Raw genomic sequence first — 16658 nt, forward strand, 5'->3', positions numbered from 1 at the left:
TGTACCTTACCTAAAGCAATATTCCAACAACTATGTAATACTTTGATTAAAAGGGTCAACATATTTTATTTCGGTCTAAGAATGCATTTTTTATGACTTAAAATTTAAATGCTTTTTAAAACTCAAATGCTTTTAGTCACTGCTATAGAAAAATTGGTTCTGGATGAGAGACATATTTCAAAACTATTCTCAAACTACTGCAGAGAATGAAATGTGTTCTCTTCTTATCGGCTTGAGGATCAGAGCTCTTAGAGTTTTTTGCTACAGCTTCCCACGGTTTTCTTTCTGTTTACTGCTGAGTAGGTGACAATGGCAAATTAAAAATTAACTTACTATATATTTTAGCACTGTGTAAATTCTGATCTGCATTTTAAATTCTGAGAAATAAAACAAGTCATATAAAAAGAAACTTGAATGTAGCAGAAAAGTAACAAATACAATTGTTTTTCTAAATTAAAGTAACCAATAGAAACTTAGAGTGAGCTGAAGGTTTCAGAGACTTTTGTGTGGATGCCAAGCAAATGGCAACAGGCCCTGAACACTCAACATGCAGCCATTTGAGAGGAATCAGGAAAAGCATGTGCCTTTGTTTGCAAACAAAGCCTTAAACTTCCTGAGTCTGTAAATAAGGCTAGGTCTCTGCTGGGCTCCAGCATAGTGGATGAAGAGATGTGCACAGAGTGTCAGCTACCTTTTCTATCTGAAAGAACCATAAGACTGTCTCTGTGAGTGTGTCCATAGAACTGTCCTGCAATGATGGAGCTGTATCTTCCGAAGATATCCACCAGTTTATCATTGTAGTATTGCCTCATTGCTGGGACGCCACTAGCAAACGGAAGATATCCCACTGGAATATGAGCGATGATGTAGACCTGGAAAAGGAAACATAAGACACAAGGGACACGAGGGCTTGTTTGCACATTTATTATAACTAGATGATGTTTGGATACTCAAGACTGAACAGACATTAATTGAAATTTAAAAAGCAAAATATAGCATCTCTCCTACTTCTGAAAAAAGGAAAAGAGCTGGATGTTATTAAGGCACTGCACTAGCCTGTGTGTCCCTTATACTACACTGTTGCTGACATAAGGAAAGTGCCCTTAGTCACAGTTTTTCAAGTCTTGAAATTTTAATACTTTTATTAATTCTTGATTCTGCCTCAAGTTCAATAAATAAACGAAATTAGCCTCCTGTTTTTCCCTTCCCAGCTTGGTCTATGAGACCTACTTTCTCATTATTTTGCTGAGAGGTGTTCAGTGTATTTTCCAGCCATTCGAACTGATTTGCCGGGTCAGTCATGTTCAGGGTCATGACATTGGGGCCATAGTACAAGTTCGTGTTTAGACTAATGATCCTCAAGTTTGGATTGCTTGTCACATTCTGTGAATAAAAGCCACCTACAAAAACAAAACAAATTTAAAACATACTTTAGGAGCACAGACACACAAATATGGAGACATCATGAAAGCAAATTCTTAAGGTTTACAATGAGGTCAGGCAGCTTGGGTTTATTTCTTACCATTTAGATAAGAATCTCATTTAATATAAACTGAAAGGCAAAATGGACCACGGTCAATTTGTATATTAAGGTAAGAGCAGTTTGCATCCAATATCTGAAATATGAACATAATCATAGATAAAAAGATACATAAGGGACTGGAGAGATGGCTCAGTGGTTAATAGCACTGTCTGCTCTTGCAGAGGACCCTGATTCGGTTCCCAGTACCCAGATGGCAGCTAACAATCTTTCATAGCTCCAGTTCCAGGGAATCTGTCACCCTCTTCTCACTTCTTCTGGGCATTGTACAACATGGGTACACTTACATACATGGAGGCATTACACTCATACACATAAAATAAAAATAATAAATAAAATATTTCAAAAATAAAAATATAATTAAAAGTTTGTGCAGTGGGCAATGAGGCTGAGTTTTTAAATATGGCAATTTGTACATTATCCTCTATTATGATGGGAATTAAGATGAGAGATACTGAAAAATGCAAAATCTAAAGAATGGGAGTGTACAAGGATCCTGTGAGAGACACAGGAAAAGAACCCTTCAGATTTAGCAGCACTGCCAGAATATCAGTGGAGAAGCTTAAAGGCATGATCCCACTCACATCCCCAGTCAGTGGTTACTGACACCATCCTGGAATTTTCAAAGTGCCACCGTATGCCAGAGCCTGCTTTCTTTCCTTCACCCACTCAACTAGGCATCTATTTCCTTAGTTTTCAATCATGAGCAATCACAGCTTCTTTAACTGCCTTTCTTCACCCCTGCAATTACATCATCTTATGATTTTTCCCATGGTAGCAGTAAGGTTAGTGTATATGTATTTATGCGTAGGGGTTCCTGTGTACGTGGGTACTCTTGTGTATATAAGTATTCATGCACATGTGAGTGTGAGCATGTAGAGGCCAGAAGGCAACACCCAGTGTCGTTCCATGGGTGTCAAATATCTTGTTTAGTGAGACAGGGACTCTCATTGGCCTGAACTTCATCAACCAGGCTTGGCTAGCTGCCCAGCTACTCCAGGGATCCACCTGTCTCTTCTTCCCCAGGGCTGGGATTACAAGTCCATGCCTGGCTTTTTGACGAGTATCCCCAGAAGAGAACTCAGGATCATCCTCGTGCTTGCACAGCAAGCATTTTACTGACTGATCTACCTCCACAGCCTAATAAAGCTATTTCTTGAAAGCTGTCACAGATACTCTAGTAGAAGATGGAAACAGCTCTTATTAGAGGCTCCAAAATTACAATGTATGAGGTCATCACACTGAGCATTTCTGCTCCAAATCAAAACCTTCAAGGAAAGTCTTTTGTGATTCAAGTATTTAACTAGAAATTGGGTGAACATCATTGGTCTCCAAACTCACAATCCTATTTCCTGGGCTTTCAAAGTGCTGAGATTAAAAGTGTGTGTACCTCCTCTGCTCATTAGGAATCGTGATCATTCTTTGTGGCTCTTCCTTCAGTATGTACGAGTCCTCCATTTGGGGGCTTACAACTAGATATGGTTATCAATATTAATTACCTATACCTGGATTAATCAGGATCATGACCTAATTCGAAGATAGTGAGTCCTGAATTCATATATACTGTGATTTACTGAGTGTCATCAAAACCAAAACAAAATAGCAGCAAAAGTCCCAAATTTAAGGAAAATAGAAAAGAAAAACTTTGAACTGAGGGAAGTATAGCCATTATTATTTTTTTCAAAACATTAAAAGCACCAAAGTCTTAGTTTAATGAAGAGCCTCCTGGTTAATCTTGGAAAATGTCAGAGGCATATGTGTTGATAGCTGAGAGTCTCTGAAGGGTCTCATGTAGTTTTCTCTCATGACAAAATACTAAGAACATCACCTTCAAGAAGGAAGGATTTATTTTGGCTCATGGTTTCAGTGTGTAGTCCATGGTCACTTAGCTCCATGTTTCTGGGCCTGCGGTGAGGTAATAAATCATGGCAACAGGACAGGGCAGAAAGGCTGCTTATCTCATGCAACCAGAAAACAAAGATTTGGGGGGCAAGGTCAGGGGAAAGAAACACTCTTCAAAGGTGGGCCTTAGGTGACCAACTTCCTCCAAATAGGCTCTACCTCCTAACAGCCCACTCAGCTATGGACTCATGAGTAGATCAATTTGTTGGTGAGATTAGTGCTCTGATGACGCAATCATTCAATAGCACCACCCACCAGGGACCAAGCCTTTAACACCTGGGCCTTTACAGGCATATTTCACACTGATAACATTCCACCCCTGGTCCCTAAAGGCTCATGTCGTTTCATAATTCACAATGCATTCAGTGTTTCTCCAAGAATCACCAGCTGTGACTCTCAACAGTCCCAGCATTTCTCAAAAATAAAGGTCAAGTCACCTCTAAGGCTCAGGGTAAATTCTTCTCTGTGAGTCCCTGTAAAAACTAGAAACAAATTACACACTTACAACATACAAGAGCACAAGGTAAATATTCTGTTGTAGTTTAGATTTGAAATGTCCCCAAAGACATTGAGAGGTTAATGAATCATGAAGGTGCAGAAGAATTAATCCATTGATGATTTCAGAGCTAAATAAATTATTTGGAGGTAGACAGTACTCAGAGGAAGCAGAACACAGGAGGAATATCTTGTACCTCACCTCTTGCCTCTCCTCTCCCTGTCTCTCCCCTCACCCTCTCCTCCCTCCCTGTCTGCACCTGTTCTCCACCATACTCATCTGTCATGATGCCTCTGCCTCTCAACAGGGGCCTGAAAATAACAGGATCAGAAGACCATGGAACAATGGACCATGGACCTTTGACAAAAGGAACCCAAATAAATCTTCCTCCCTTATGTTTTTTTATCTCAGGTATTTTACCATAATAAAAAAAAAAGTTGTCTAAACAGATATTCCCATTTCAAAGGAGAGGAATAGGAAAATAACAAGGAAGGACCAGACCAAAGAAAGAAAGAAACCCTGCAGAACAAACATTAGACCTTGTAGCTCTATGTCTGCCATCTAGTGCACCCAGTGGTGGGATGTGAGCACCAAAGAATTGGGCAGCCCTATGGCCTTTCTTGGCTGCATACCATGTGGCCACTCTCCTGGGCTAGCTCTGCTTGCTTTCTGAATCTTCCCTTGGAAGATGTTCCGCATTCCTGGCATCTCGAACTTCTGTGGTCTCTATCACAGCTTCACACATCACCCCCTCATGAGAGTGGAGAGGCACGACTACACCCAGGAGCGGCCTTACCATGCATTTTTACATTACTTTTGTAAACATCTCAAGGTCCATATGAAAAGCTTAGTCACTCTCACTTTACTGGCTGTTCATTTCATAACATTGTGCTTGCTTGGTTAAAAGTATCCATGCTTTCGTCTCAATCCATTTTCCAATTAAAATCATACACTTTTATTTATATTCACATTCAAAGTTCAGTCTTTGCTTTGTGTGAAACATCTTAGATGAGGATGGGACAGGAAAGCAAAGAGCTCCCTTACAAGATAAACAAGCTCATATGTGTTCTAAGGTCACACATGAAAAGTGTACAGAGGTGCTCCAAGATGGGCAGATCTGAGCAAACATGAAAGATTTAAGCCTAAACAAGTAAGAAATGAAAAAAGAGGCAAACCATGTCTTTCACTTACCTTTCCTTAAAGTCCTAATGGCTTCTTCATCTAGCCATGGTTTCCAGAGGTCAGCTACAGCACTGTAGACCTTACTGGTTGCTATTGGCAGCTGGTCCTGGCCACAAACAAGATAATCCACCATTCAAACTTCAAAGACATTTAAACTAAATAACGTATGCATTGCTTGAGTGTTAACTACTTGTTAGGCATCTATAGGCACAAAGGTAAATTTGGCCTTTAAGGAATGTATAACCTAACTGGCAAGAGGTAAACCAAATGTGATCAACTAACCATAAGCCACATGCCCAGTGCTTACCACAGAGGCACTTGGAGCACACAACAGGAACATCAAGTCAGCAGTGAGTGAAGGCAGCATTTAAACTGGGAGCTGAATAACAATTTCATCAAGTTGACAAGAAAGGGAATGAAAGCAAAATATATGGCCCAGAGACAAACAAAGAGGCATGAAATATGTGCCATATTCAGAGAGAAGCTCCTGTATAGGGTCTGGGTAGGGCTCAGATAGAGGATGAGATAAAGACTGAGCTCCTGAGGAAGAAGGCAGTTTTGAGCCAGAACAAGCAGGCTGGTATGGGATGCTGAGAAAATGAGAAAAAAAAATTGAACAACCAAAGTCCTTTAAAGCACTAAAACTATTATGAAGCTTCACAGTTTCTTGAAGATTCAGATTTACAATCACATGCTTTTCACGGGCATTAGCCTATTTATGACAGACTATACTATATCAACATGTTTTAATTTTATAAATAAAATATATAAATATTTGGGGCCTAGGGAAATGTCTCAGCAGTTAAGACTACATACCTTTCTTCTAGAGGACCTGAGTTAAGTTCCCAGTAACCATGCTGGGTAGCTTACAACCACCTCTATTCCAGTTTCAGAGACTCTGATGCCTCAGGCCTCCTTGGGCACCTTGGGGAATTATGTGCACATACCCACAAACAGACACACAGAGATAGACACATAATTTAAAATAAAATTTAAAATCTTTAAAAAAAAAAACATATAAATTTATCCTAAAGTGCCTTTTTACATATTATCAGGCCAGGCATGGTAGCCCATACCTTTAATCCCAGCACTCAGGAGGGAGAAATAGGAGGATCACTGAGATTGAAGCCAACATGGTCTATATAGCGAGCTCCAGGTCATCTGAGGCTACAGGGAAATTCTGTCTCAAAAACCAAAAACCAAACAAGCACAAACATATTGTCATAAAGTGCTTTGTTATATATACTTTTAAAAAACCACTCTAGATTTTCCTATTTTTAACTATAGAAAATACAAGTACCTGATAAATGAGGTGGTTTATCTAAAAAGCTGTCAGTCCCAGAAACTCCTATTTCCTCCCACCTACTTTGATAATCAGTTGTCTTCTATACCAAGCTACCTTCACAATCCTTCTGGGCTGTAATCTGGACTGCTGCTGATAAATGAGGTCTAATCGGATGAGTGACCCATCCATGAATTTGGAGGCAAAAGTCTCACCAATGTAGGAGGAAATAAAGATCCTGATCCACACTGCTAGTTGGGTAGCAACAGGAAATTGAATAGCAATGGGCTACCCGCACTAAGTCCTACTTCTAATGTACCAGGTGGGATGTGTATCTCTGAATGTTTGGTTAAAGAACTGTGGTGCAGGTTTACAGGCTTTTAATGGGGGAAATCATACTTATCAAATTTCTTCCTAAAATGATCCAGAATTAGATCCTAAATAGCAGTTTTTAGGGGAATTTGTTTGGGACATGTCATGTCACATTTGATATACCTAAAACGGTAAGATGAAAAGATAGTACTTGAATAACAGGAAAAAAAATAGATATAAAAGTCACAAGGTAAGGACTGGAGGTCAAGCTCAGTGGTTGAGCACATGCTCAGCACATCCGAGATCCTGGATTCAATTCCCATCAATAAAATAAAACCCAGAAGTTACAAAGATAAAAGTTCTAATTACATATGTGCAGCTCAACTCAGCTATAAATAGACCAAGTTAGAGAAGTTAGTATTTATGCCTTTGAATTACTGTGAGATTTAACTTGGCAGAAAGAAGACAAAAATGAGAACAAAATTAAGCAAAACCTCAAAGCAATCCAAAAAGAACTCATTATGGGCCAGTATCTCCTATTCACCACTTCATTTACTAGGGGCTTATGAGGTTCTGGAGGACATGCTGTGCTCTTCTCATAACTACCACTAATTCTAGTAAAAACTTGCAACATAAATATTATCACTCCTGTTTGTAATAAGTGACTTGAGGATGAGGGCATGTGAGTTACCCAAGGTTAAGCAAGGTTTTAGAATCAGGACAGGATAGAACATTAAGTCCTAATGAAAAATGACTCTACTCCACAGTTTCTAGACCCAGAAGATGGGATTGTGAATTGGAGCATGGACCTCCACCTTTGGAAGTTATGGTTTGCTGTTAATAACAATCTGTCTTAAGCCCGAATGTGCTAATCTTTGTATGTATAACAGGTTCTGGAAAATGTACACACGTGTCAGCATTAATCTTGTTTGCTAAACCTATCATAGAAATAACAAATAAATAAGAAAACTTATTCAAAGGACAGGATAAATTGAAGAAGCTTGTAAAAGAAAATAAGATTTAATAATCTACAAAGTAGGCAAATCTGCCTCTAAAAATGTATTTATTGGCACAATGTTTTATGAATTCTTTTTAAAAATCCTTTGAAACCAACCAAAACGTTCCTTGATGGTTATCAGTAGGAATGCACGCTCCTTCCTCAAAACCCATTCTCACACCCTACCACTGACTAGTTACTGTCATAATTGTGACACTACTAATGAAAGAAAATCCTCCAAGCACTTCTGGAAGTTGAGGTTAATTTTACCTGTGGCCAGTAGTCATGATTGCCCAGTGCAGGGAAGACCTGCAGGTGTGGAAAGAGGTTCTGGACGGTTGTTGTCATGTTAGTGATCACTTTTATAACCATGTCTGTCGAGAGTTCAGCTACTGGAACATGAGGTGGGCTATCCCTGATAAGATGACAGAATTGTGAAGAACAAAGTCTGTTTGTGTAAAGAGTCATTAGATTTATGCATGATACCTCACTGTACCAATAATTACTGATTTCTACTTAAAAGTAGCAAATTACAATTGAAGAGTCAATGAACAGCCAAGAGTGATGGCATGGCATCCTCGAAATCCCAGTCACTCAGTGGCCTGAGGCAGGAGATGGTTTGAGCCCAGGAGTTCATGATCAGCTTGGGCACATAGCAAGACCCCACATCTGAAAATAAGAGGGCAGGTGTGCAACAAATTACTCTTTATCTACCTGTCATCTACAGACACTTCTACAAAAAAGAAAATGAAATATAACACAAGAAATAAACAGGAAATTGCAGCTTGTTTCACTACTTTGATAAAGACTTAAAAGAAGCATTACAGGATTAGCAAAGCACAGATTTCAGGGCCCAAATCCAGATTCAAACAGCAGTTTTGTCAACAACTAGCTATTCTGACTTGGGCAAGTTATTTAGATCCTTGGTATCTTCATTTCCTAATCTGTGAAATGGAAATAATATGATCCCTACTATTGGTTTGAGCCCAGGAGTTCATGATCAGCTTGGGCACATAGCAAGACCCCACATCTGAAAATAAGAGGGCAGGTGTGCAACAAATTACTCTTTATCTACCTGTCATCTACAGACACTTCTACAAAAAAGAAAATGAAATATAACACAAGAAATAAACAGGAAATTGCAGCTTGTTTCACTACTTTGATAAAGACTTAAAAGAAGCATTACAGGATTAGCAAAGCACAGATTTCAGGGCCCAAATCCAGATTCAAACAGCAGTTTTGTCAACAACTAGCTATTCTGACTTGGGCAAGTTATTTAGATCCTTGGTATCTTCATTTCCTAATCTGTGAAATGGAAATAATATGATCCCTACTATAATAAATAAGTTGCAGGGTAGACATTAACTTAAACAGTACCCAGTACAAAGTAGATAACCTAAAAGGATTAGCAATAATTATATTCCAGGTACTAGAATCAGAGTCCTGGCCATGGTGATAGGATGGACGGAACTAGTCAGTTAGAATGCCCACCAGAAAATGGTGACTCACAAGATTGTCAACAGAGGTTAGCCCCCATAGTTGGCTTTTAGCCCTAGTTATTTAATTAAGAATTATTAGCATACTAACAAATACTCAAAATATTGGTGAAGTATGTTATTTATAAAGCTATCTCTTAATTACCAATGTCATGTTTCTAAAGTCTATATTACAGCAAGACCCATAGAAGTTCTAAAATTGTTTTTATTAATAATGCTGACGATTTCAGCCTAGTATGTTTTATACAATGTAATGTTTTTTTATCAATTCTTTAAGAGGTTCATAAAAGCATACAATGCATTTTGATCATATTCACTCCCTAGCCCTCCCCCAAACTTCTCCTAGATTATTCCCCACCTCCCACTTTCTCCCAATTGCCTGTCCTTTTTTAAAAAACATTCTAACTCACTGATTCCAAATTGTGCTGTCCTTATAATGATAGGTGTGGGACCATCACCCGGAGCATAGGACTTACAAAGTTTTAGCCCAAATAATTTTTTTAAAAATATTTAATTATTTTTAATTTATGTGTATGAGTGTATTATATGCATGCATTTAAGTGTCCATGTCATCCAGTACTCATGGAGGTCAGAAGATGGTGTCAGATTCCCTGGAACTGGAGTTATAGACAGTTGTCAGCCACCATGTAGGTGCTGAGAACTGAACCTGGGTCCTCTGCAAGAGAATTTAACCACTGAGCCATTTCTCTAGCCCCCCCAAATAATTCTTAAGAAGCAACTTTATGAAATTTAGCACACTAATGAAGATTAATGTACTGTAGGCCGATACTAAATAATAAAGGTGTGCTTATATAATCACTTACCCTGTCCATATCATGAAAGATGCTTCCTGTCCTGAATTCTTAATAAAATCAAGTGCTGACAAAATAAGTTGATATGGCGAGTCACACAGGATATCTCCAAAAGGTCCAGGGTTGGAGGCATTTTTACCTTTGGATGAAGCACACACCTTGGTGTGGTCATCTGTGATGTGGTAAGTAGGGTCTAAATGTAAGTCTGTCACATGCCAGAACTGTCCTGTTGGTTAGAAAAAAAAAATCAATAAATTTATTTCTCTTTTGGCATCACCACACAAATATTTACTGGGAGACTAAAGGCAAATTTTCCTCCTTATAACAGAAGAAAGCCTCCACAATTTGTGTTTTTATACCATGAAGTTAAATGCAACCCTTCCCTAGGAGATGAAGATTCAAGAAACAGTAGGAACATACGACTTAATGTGTCAGAACTAATGAACTTGGAGTTAGCATGACTACCTAATAAACATGATAGAACAAAGATGAGATTCCATAATGAAGTGTTTAGTGACATCCTTCTGCGAGGCCAATAATCATATCAGACTGTGTCTTAATAGCATTGAAGAATTTATTATGTAAGAAATTATGTACTTTCCCCTGTAGAAAAATGGATTTAGAAATATCACATGCTTTACTAAGATTGCACAAGTAAGCAGTGTGCAGAATCAGGAAATGTTTATCTCAGTTTTATACAGTCTTGTTTCTTAGCATTAAAGGAAAAAATATAAATCTTTAATAGTAGCCATGTAACAAAATAGGAACCCCCAGATATTCTTAAAAGCCAACTAATCATAGCACATACAAACACTTATACAAAACAATAATATTATGGGAAGCAGTTAAATATTCTTATTGGGCTCAGGGAAAAACTGAATCTATTTGATGGCAATTCTACTTGGAAATCTTACTAAGAAGGATTACTTCCTTGAAGGAAATGTTAGAACAAACAGTAGTATCTTTCTTTAAGAAATATGTATCATATGCCAGGCAGATATTAAGCAATTTGCATACACTGTGTCATTTAATTCTCAAAGAGACTGTCCAGTTGCAAGCATGATTTGTTTCGAGTTGAGAAACTAATGCTGGGTCAGGTAGGAAATTTACTCATCCACACAGTTTAACTGATCCTGCCTTTGAAGGGCCCTCAAGATTCTTTATGTATAATTTACATACAAATTCAATGATATTGCTCTCTTCTCATATTTAATTAATTGTTTTTTAAATATTTTATTATTTTTATTTTATGTGTACGCATGTATTGCCTGCATGTAGGTAAGTGCACCCATGCCATGCAATGCTGAAGGAAGACAGAAGAGACTGTCAGATCCCCTGGAACTGGAGTTACGGACAGTTGTTAACTGCCATGTAGGTGCTGAGATTCAAACCCAGGTCTTCTGCAAGAAAAGTCAGTGTTCTTAAGTGCTGTGCTATCTCTCCAGCCCCTTAATTAATTGTTTTAACAGTTAGATTTGAGCTCAGCATTAGTGGTCATGACTTCTCCCTTCTTTGAAAATATAGCAACCTTTAGGACAACAGAACTGATTTGGGGAATTGTAAAACAGAGCACAGTTCCCTTATTTTGATTTAATTACCATATTTATTTGGTGAGTGTATTCTGTGTATTTTTCCTTAACTTTGCTCTTCAAAATGGCCTTCCAAATAAACTGGCAACACACACACAGAGTATTGAAATCACTCTGATTCTGACTAATTTACATCTGAAACATCAAAAGAGACATAACAAAACAAGTAGAATGCAAAGTTTTATCTTTGCAAATATAATAAAACAACAAAACCTAATGGGAGAAACAGAGTGCAAACAGTTGTAATGATTAGTTTTAATTGTTAATTTAACACAATCTAGACTCACCTGGGAAAAGAGTCAAAATGAGGGATTATTGACATCAACTTGGCTTGTGGGTGTGTCTATAGGGGACTGTCTTATGTTAACTGATGTGGGATGACCCAGCCCACAGTAGGTAGCACCATTCCCTAGGCAGGGGATGCAGGACTATGTAAATGTAAAGAGGGGGCGGAATATAAATAAGCATGCATGTGTTTATTCTCTCTTCTCTCTTGGATGTGATGTGAAGCTGCCTCAAGTTCCTGCCTTGACTTCCCAGCAATAACACGCTGTAACCTGGAATTCGAAAAAAATAAATCCTTTCTCCTCAAGTTGCTTTTTTTGCCAGAGTATTTAATACAGCAACAGAAATGAAATCCAGACAGCAGTGAACTTGCTAAGGTAGAAAAGATGAGTCACCATTTTGGTGGTAATTTCTTGCCAGTGTTTTACAATTGTTTAACACAGGTTTGCATCGAAGAAGTGAAATATATGGAATCCAGGTGAAAGTAGACATAAAATAGTCTTCATGTCATTATTCAGTATTTAATCACTATTTGAAAACTTGCCAAAAGTACTTAATTTTATTCCATAAAGCAGAAAATGCCCTAAAACTTCACCTCTGCTTAGATATACTGTAAGGTATGCTCTAGCTTAGCATTACCAGGCAGGCTGCCCTTCCTTGGGGCATAGAGTGCCTCTCATTTTTATGTATGTCTGTGTTTAGATTATCTGTAGAGCATATAAAACAGAAGCATGCTGTGATTGTGAGTGGGGACGCCAAGTCGAGACAGCCTGACTTCCAACATAAACTCTAATACCTAGTAATTAATTTAGCTGTGTGATCTTGTAAAATGGGATTAATAATGGCGTCTGTTGAAATATTAAGTAATTTTAGTACTAGACGTCAAGCCCTTAGAAGGCACATGGGGCTGAGCAAGCTCCATATTAGCCTTACTATGATTATTTTATAAAACCTGTAATGTAAAATTAAATTTCCCTATTTGCAAATAATCACTAAATTTTATCAAGTACTTAGTATATGTTTTGTACTGTTTTATAAGCTTCTTGTGTATTGCCTCAGTATTGTTCTCCATTTGACAGATAGAGAACTGATGTCCATGCCATTTGTATCAAACACAGGAAGGCAAAGACATGAATTCAGAGATCTCACTTCAGATGGTGTTGGCCTTAACCCCTGTAAACACTGCCTCCCATGTGCTTGTGTCAAACAGACCATCTCCCTTGCCTCCCATGAGAATATAATGACATCCACACATAAGATATAGTGAAGATTATGGTAAATGACATCATGACTGAATTAAATTTGAATCCTGAAGTAGATTAGGGGCACATCCCTCTTGACATGATTCAGTACTTGGTTCACAGAGTTCCAGCATCTGGAATATGTCTGGCAGACGTACACCCTCAACAAACATACTTTAATTTATAACTGATAAGAACATTTAGGCCAAGAGAGATTTCAGGGTTTCTTCCAGATCACATGATCAGACAATGAACGCTGAACTAGAACCAGTCTCTCCAGACTCCAGTGCATTCTTCCCACCACATTACAGTGCCAGACAGTCAAACAAGGGAGAGATTAGATTCACCAAAGAATGGCTTTAAATAAAAGCCGAGAACCTCTGCAGGCCTTACCTCCTAACTGCAATGAAATCATACATAAAATGTGTGTGTGTGTGTTTGTGTGTATGTGTGTGTATATGGGTATGCAAGGCCATCAACTTGGCCTGTGGAATAGTCCAGTCCATATATACTCAAATCCAGATTTTCTGGTTCAAAGTTCTTTCTTATTCTTCAGACAATCTTTCCAAAGATTTCCCAAAATATATGTGTTCACATATCTAGATAAATGCTCAAATGTTTTTAAGAAAAAACTTAGGTCAAAGAAAGTTTAATAATTTTTCCTAGCGAATCCATTGAACCATAACTGTCTGGACATATAGTTGTTTAAACAGTTGCTGGTTTATCTGTTGATAATGTCAGTGCCTATGTTCTAATTACACCAGCAGCTGCCCCCCGTACTAAATCTAAAGAGCTGGGACAAACGCAGGTGAACAACACTGGGGTAGTTGTCCTCTGGCCACCTGGCCTTGGCATGGTAAAAAACCAGGGCTGGGAATTTAAACACACAGTTATGAAATAGGCAAAGGCAGGACTAGGAAGTTGTTAAGGAAATACAGATACTGGGGCTGAGGGGTCGGGGAGGAAAGTTAAGTTCACATCAGTAGAAAACGTAAAATAATGCATGTAATTCAAAACCAACTACATCCTCTGAAGTGGGTGATGATCCATGTCACCTTCCCTACCCATGATGCGACCTTTCCTACATAAACAGGGAGTTATGAAGATCCACAGTACTCCAGAAAGTTTTCATGGAAGCCTCTAGCAATCAACTAATTAAATCCAAAAGGTGAATTTTCTGGTGGAGAAGCCTGAGGCATTTTAGGTTAAAAATCTTCAACCGTCACATAATTAAAATAGCACAATTCCAGATATAATAAAAGCAGAAAGCAGTAGACATAAACAGTTCTGGGGGCAATTTCTGTTATGACTGACATTTGCCAGAGGTGGCAAACCAGATTTACAGTTCTTGCTTGCAACTGCCTGACAGCAGAGTCAGGAGCACTTCACGTTCAAGCAGAGAAGGGATTTCTTTCAGAACATTCCTAAGTCTATGTAGAAGAGCGATAGAGACCATAGGAGAGGGTTTCAGTACTGCTCTGAGGCTCAAGGGTGGCCATCTCCCCCAAATCAAAACAACAAGAGCAATTATTTTTAAAGAGGGCTAGAGAGGTGAGGGTCATGTTGATTTCTGAAACTCAAAAAGCATCTACAACCTCACCAAACATTCAGTTGTGTGAGTCTCCATCTTTAGCTTGATCACATTGTATGTTAAACTGGCTCCGGACCCCTACCTTACAGGTTTGGGTATAGTAGTTCTAGAGTGGGGCTTAACCTTAGCATTCTAACAAGCTGCTGCTGGTGGTGATGGTCCTTGGCCACACTTCGTGAAATACTTAAAACTAGCAGTACTCAGTGAACAGATCTGGTCCCATCACGAGTTTAGTGGCCACCCAGGAGGGAAAAAAGGGCCAGCTGGAGTCTTATGGTAACTAAAGAAGGGGCAAGAAGCCAGAGAGGTGAGCCAGTGGAGAGAAAGCCACCGACCTCACCACGCAGGACAGACGGACAGTCTGTGTGCAAAGTACAGGTTCACCCGAGGTGCGGGGCCACTCTGCAGGCGCCCCTCCCAGCTTCCGTTCCCGCCGGACATCAGCTTCAGCTTTCCCCTTCCCGGAGCAAAACAAGCGAGACAAGAGTGTAAACAAGCAGTGCACTGGCTGCTCAGGCAGGCTCCCAGCGCGGCGCCCCACCTCGAGGAACCCCCCACCCTCCCGCCCCAGCCTGTTACCCTTGACCTTGCTGCCCACGCACTACCGCCACCTCGCGCGGCCTTTCTGCACCTCCCGCAGGGTCGCGGTGCACTCACCCACCGTCGGAGCCAGCGGCACCCCGAGTCCCGGGCGGCCGGGCCAGGCGGCCAGCAGGCAGCAGAGCAAGGCGCGCCAGAGTGCCATGGCGGGCCGGGGACACTGCCCCGGGAGGCTCGGACTCTCCGGCTCTGCAGAGACCGGCAGGCCCTGGGGGTGGGGAGGAGGCCGGAGCCGCCCCGGTGTAGACGCCCAGCGATCACGTGCAAAGACAAGAGTCCCAGCGAGAGGGTTCTTCTGACCTTCAGTTGCTGTCTAGTTTTTATATACCTCCTTATTTCTTAGGTCAGTAGGAAGGGCGTTCTTGGGCCAACTCCATGCACATCATCTTCCCCGAATCCTTTGAGCCCTAATGGGACAGGGCTCCTTAACAGAGGTGATGAGGAAAACTCTGTAGTGTGGTTTGGACAAGACCAGATGTTTGGAATAACTGAGTGGCTCTAGAGATTAGTTCCTGGGCTGGCAGTATCAGCACCTCTGGGGACTCTCGATGGAAATGCAGATGCAGGCTCCAGGCCAGCGCTGGTGAATCAGAAACTCCAGGGATTTAGATCCCAGTAGAGTGATTTCACAGGCCTCCCAGTTGGCCAACAACCTCTCAGAGTCACCAGGCTGGATTTTTTTTTTTCCCCACAGCTGAGTTAAAACATGTCCCCAGGCAGTATGCCAGAAAATGCAAAGGAATTTTTGGAAACACTTTGGCCAAGAATCTAGAATCCCCAAATTGTGTTAGATATATGTTCTATGTTCTTAACCATTTATGAGGATGCCTGCCTCTTTAAAATAAACCTAGTCCTTTAAATTTATAAGGCGTGGGGTTTATTTGGCAAAGAGCACACCTTTGAGAAATATTAACCTCATAAAATATACTAACTGAAGCTCTCCCTAGAAACTGCACCTGTATTAAAGATTATGAACTGAAGCTCTCCCTAGAAACTGCATCTGTATTAAAGATTCTACAAACTGCTTCAACTTAGATGACTTAGAACATCCCGATTGTGAAGAAGTGGAAGGTTGTATGTGGAAGGCCACATTTGGTGGTGGTGGTGGGGTATTTGAGTCTCTTAAATATCTATTTGCCTTAACTTTTATATCTGGCCCAATATCCTCATGACTTACTTTTCAGAGTGTAAGGGATTTCTAGCTTCCAATAATCCTGAGGATAATTCTAGAGCATCTAAAACCTAATCCATTTCCCCACTTTGCTTAATCTTCCTACTTGATCCTACCACTAACATAATTGGTAAATGTATTAGTTTATGACTTCTTTTGTTC

General features: G+C 39.8%; 1 protein-coding gene across 3 annotated transcripts in view; it reads right to left on the reverse strand.

The window, feature by feature from the left end:
• Smpdl3a (sphingomyelin phosphodiesterase acid like 3A) overlaps positions 1-15633 on the reverse strand; it is an 18616-nt gene extending 2983 nt beyond the window's left edge. Inside the window, exons 1-7 of one of the 3 annotated variants that reach the window (XM_029568128.1) lie at positions 15383-15510; positions 15061-15182; positions 10032-10245; positions 7982-8126; positions 5130-5226; positions 1231-1400; positions 692-872 (exon numbers count right to left, since the gene is read on the reverse strand). In XM_029568128.1, the coding sequence (XP_029423988.1) occupies positions 692-872; positions 1231-1400; positions 5130-5226; positions 7982-8126; positions 10032-10045 (607 nt within the window). In that variant the 5' untranslated portion in view covers positions 10046-10245; positions 15061-15182; positions 15383-15510. Of the gene's footprint in view, positions 1-691; positions 873-1230; positions 1401-5129; positions 5227-7981; positions 8127-10031; positions 10246-11617; positions 11639-15060; positions 15183-15382 lie in introns of those variants that run through there. The other 2 variants (XM_008842727.3, XM_029568129.1) reach the window with 2 other exon arrangements.
• Between the last annotated feature and the right edge of the window lie 1025 nt (positions 15634-16658).

Source organism: Nannospalax galili, unplaced genomic scaffold, assembly GCF_000622305.1.
Source record: "Nannospalax galili isolate Female #2095 unplaced genomic scaffold, S.galili_v1.0 scaffold1340, whole genome shotgun sequence".
NCBI lineage: Eukaryota > Metazoa > Chordata > Mammalia > Rodentia > Spalacidae > Nannospalax > Nannospalax galili.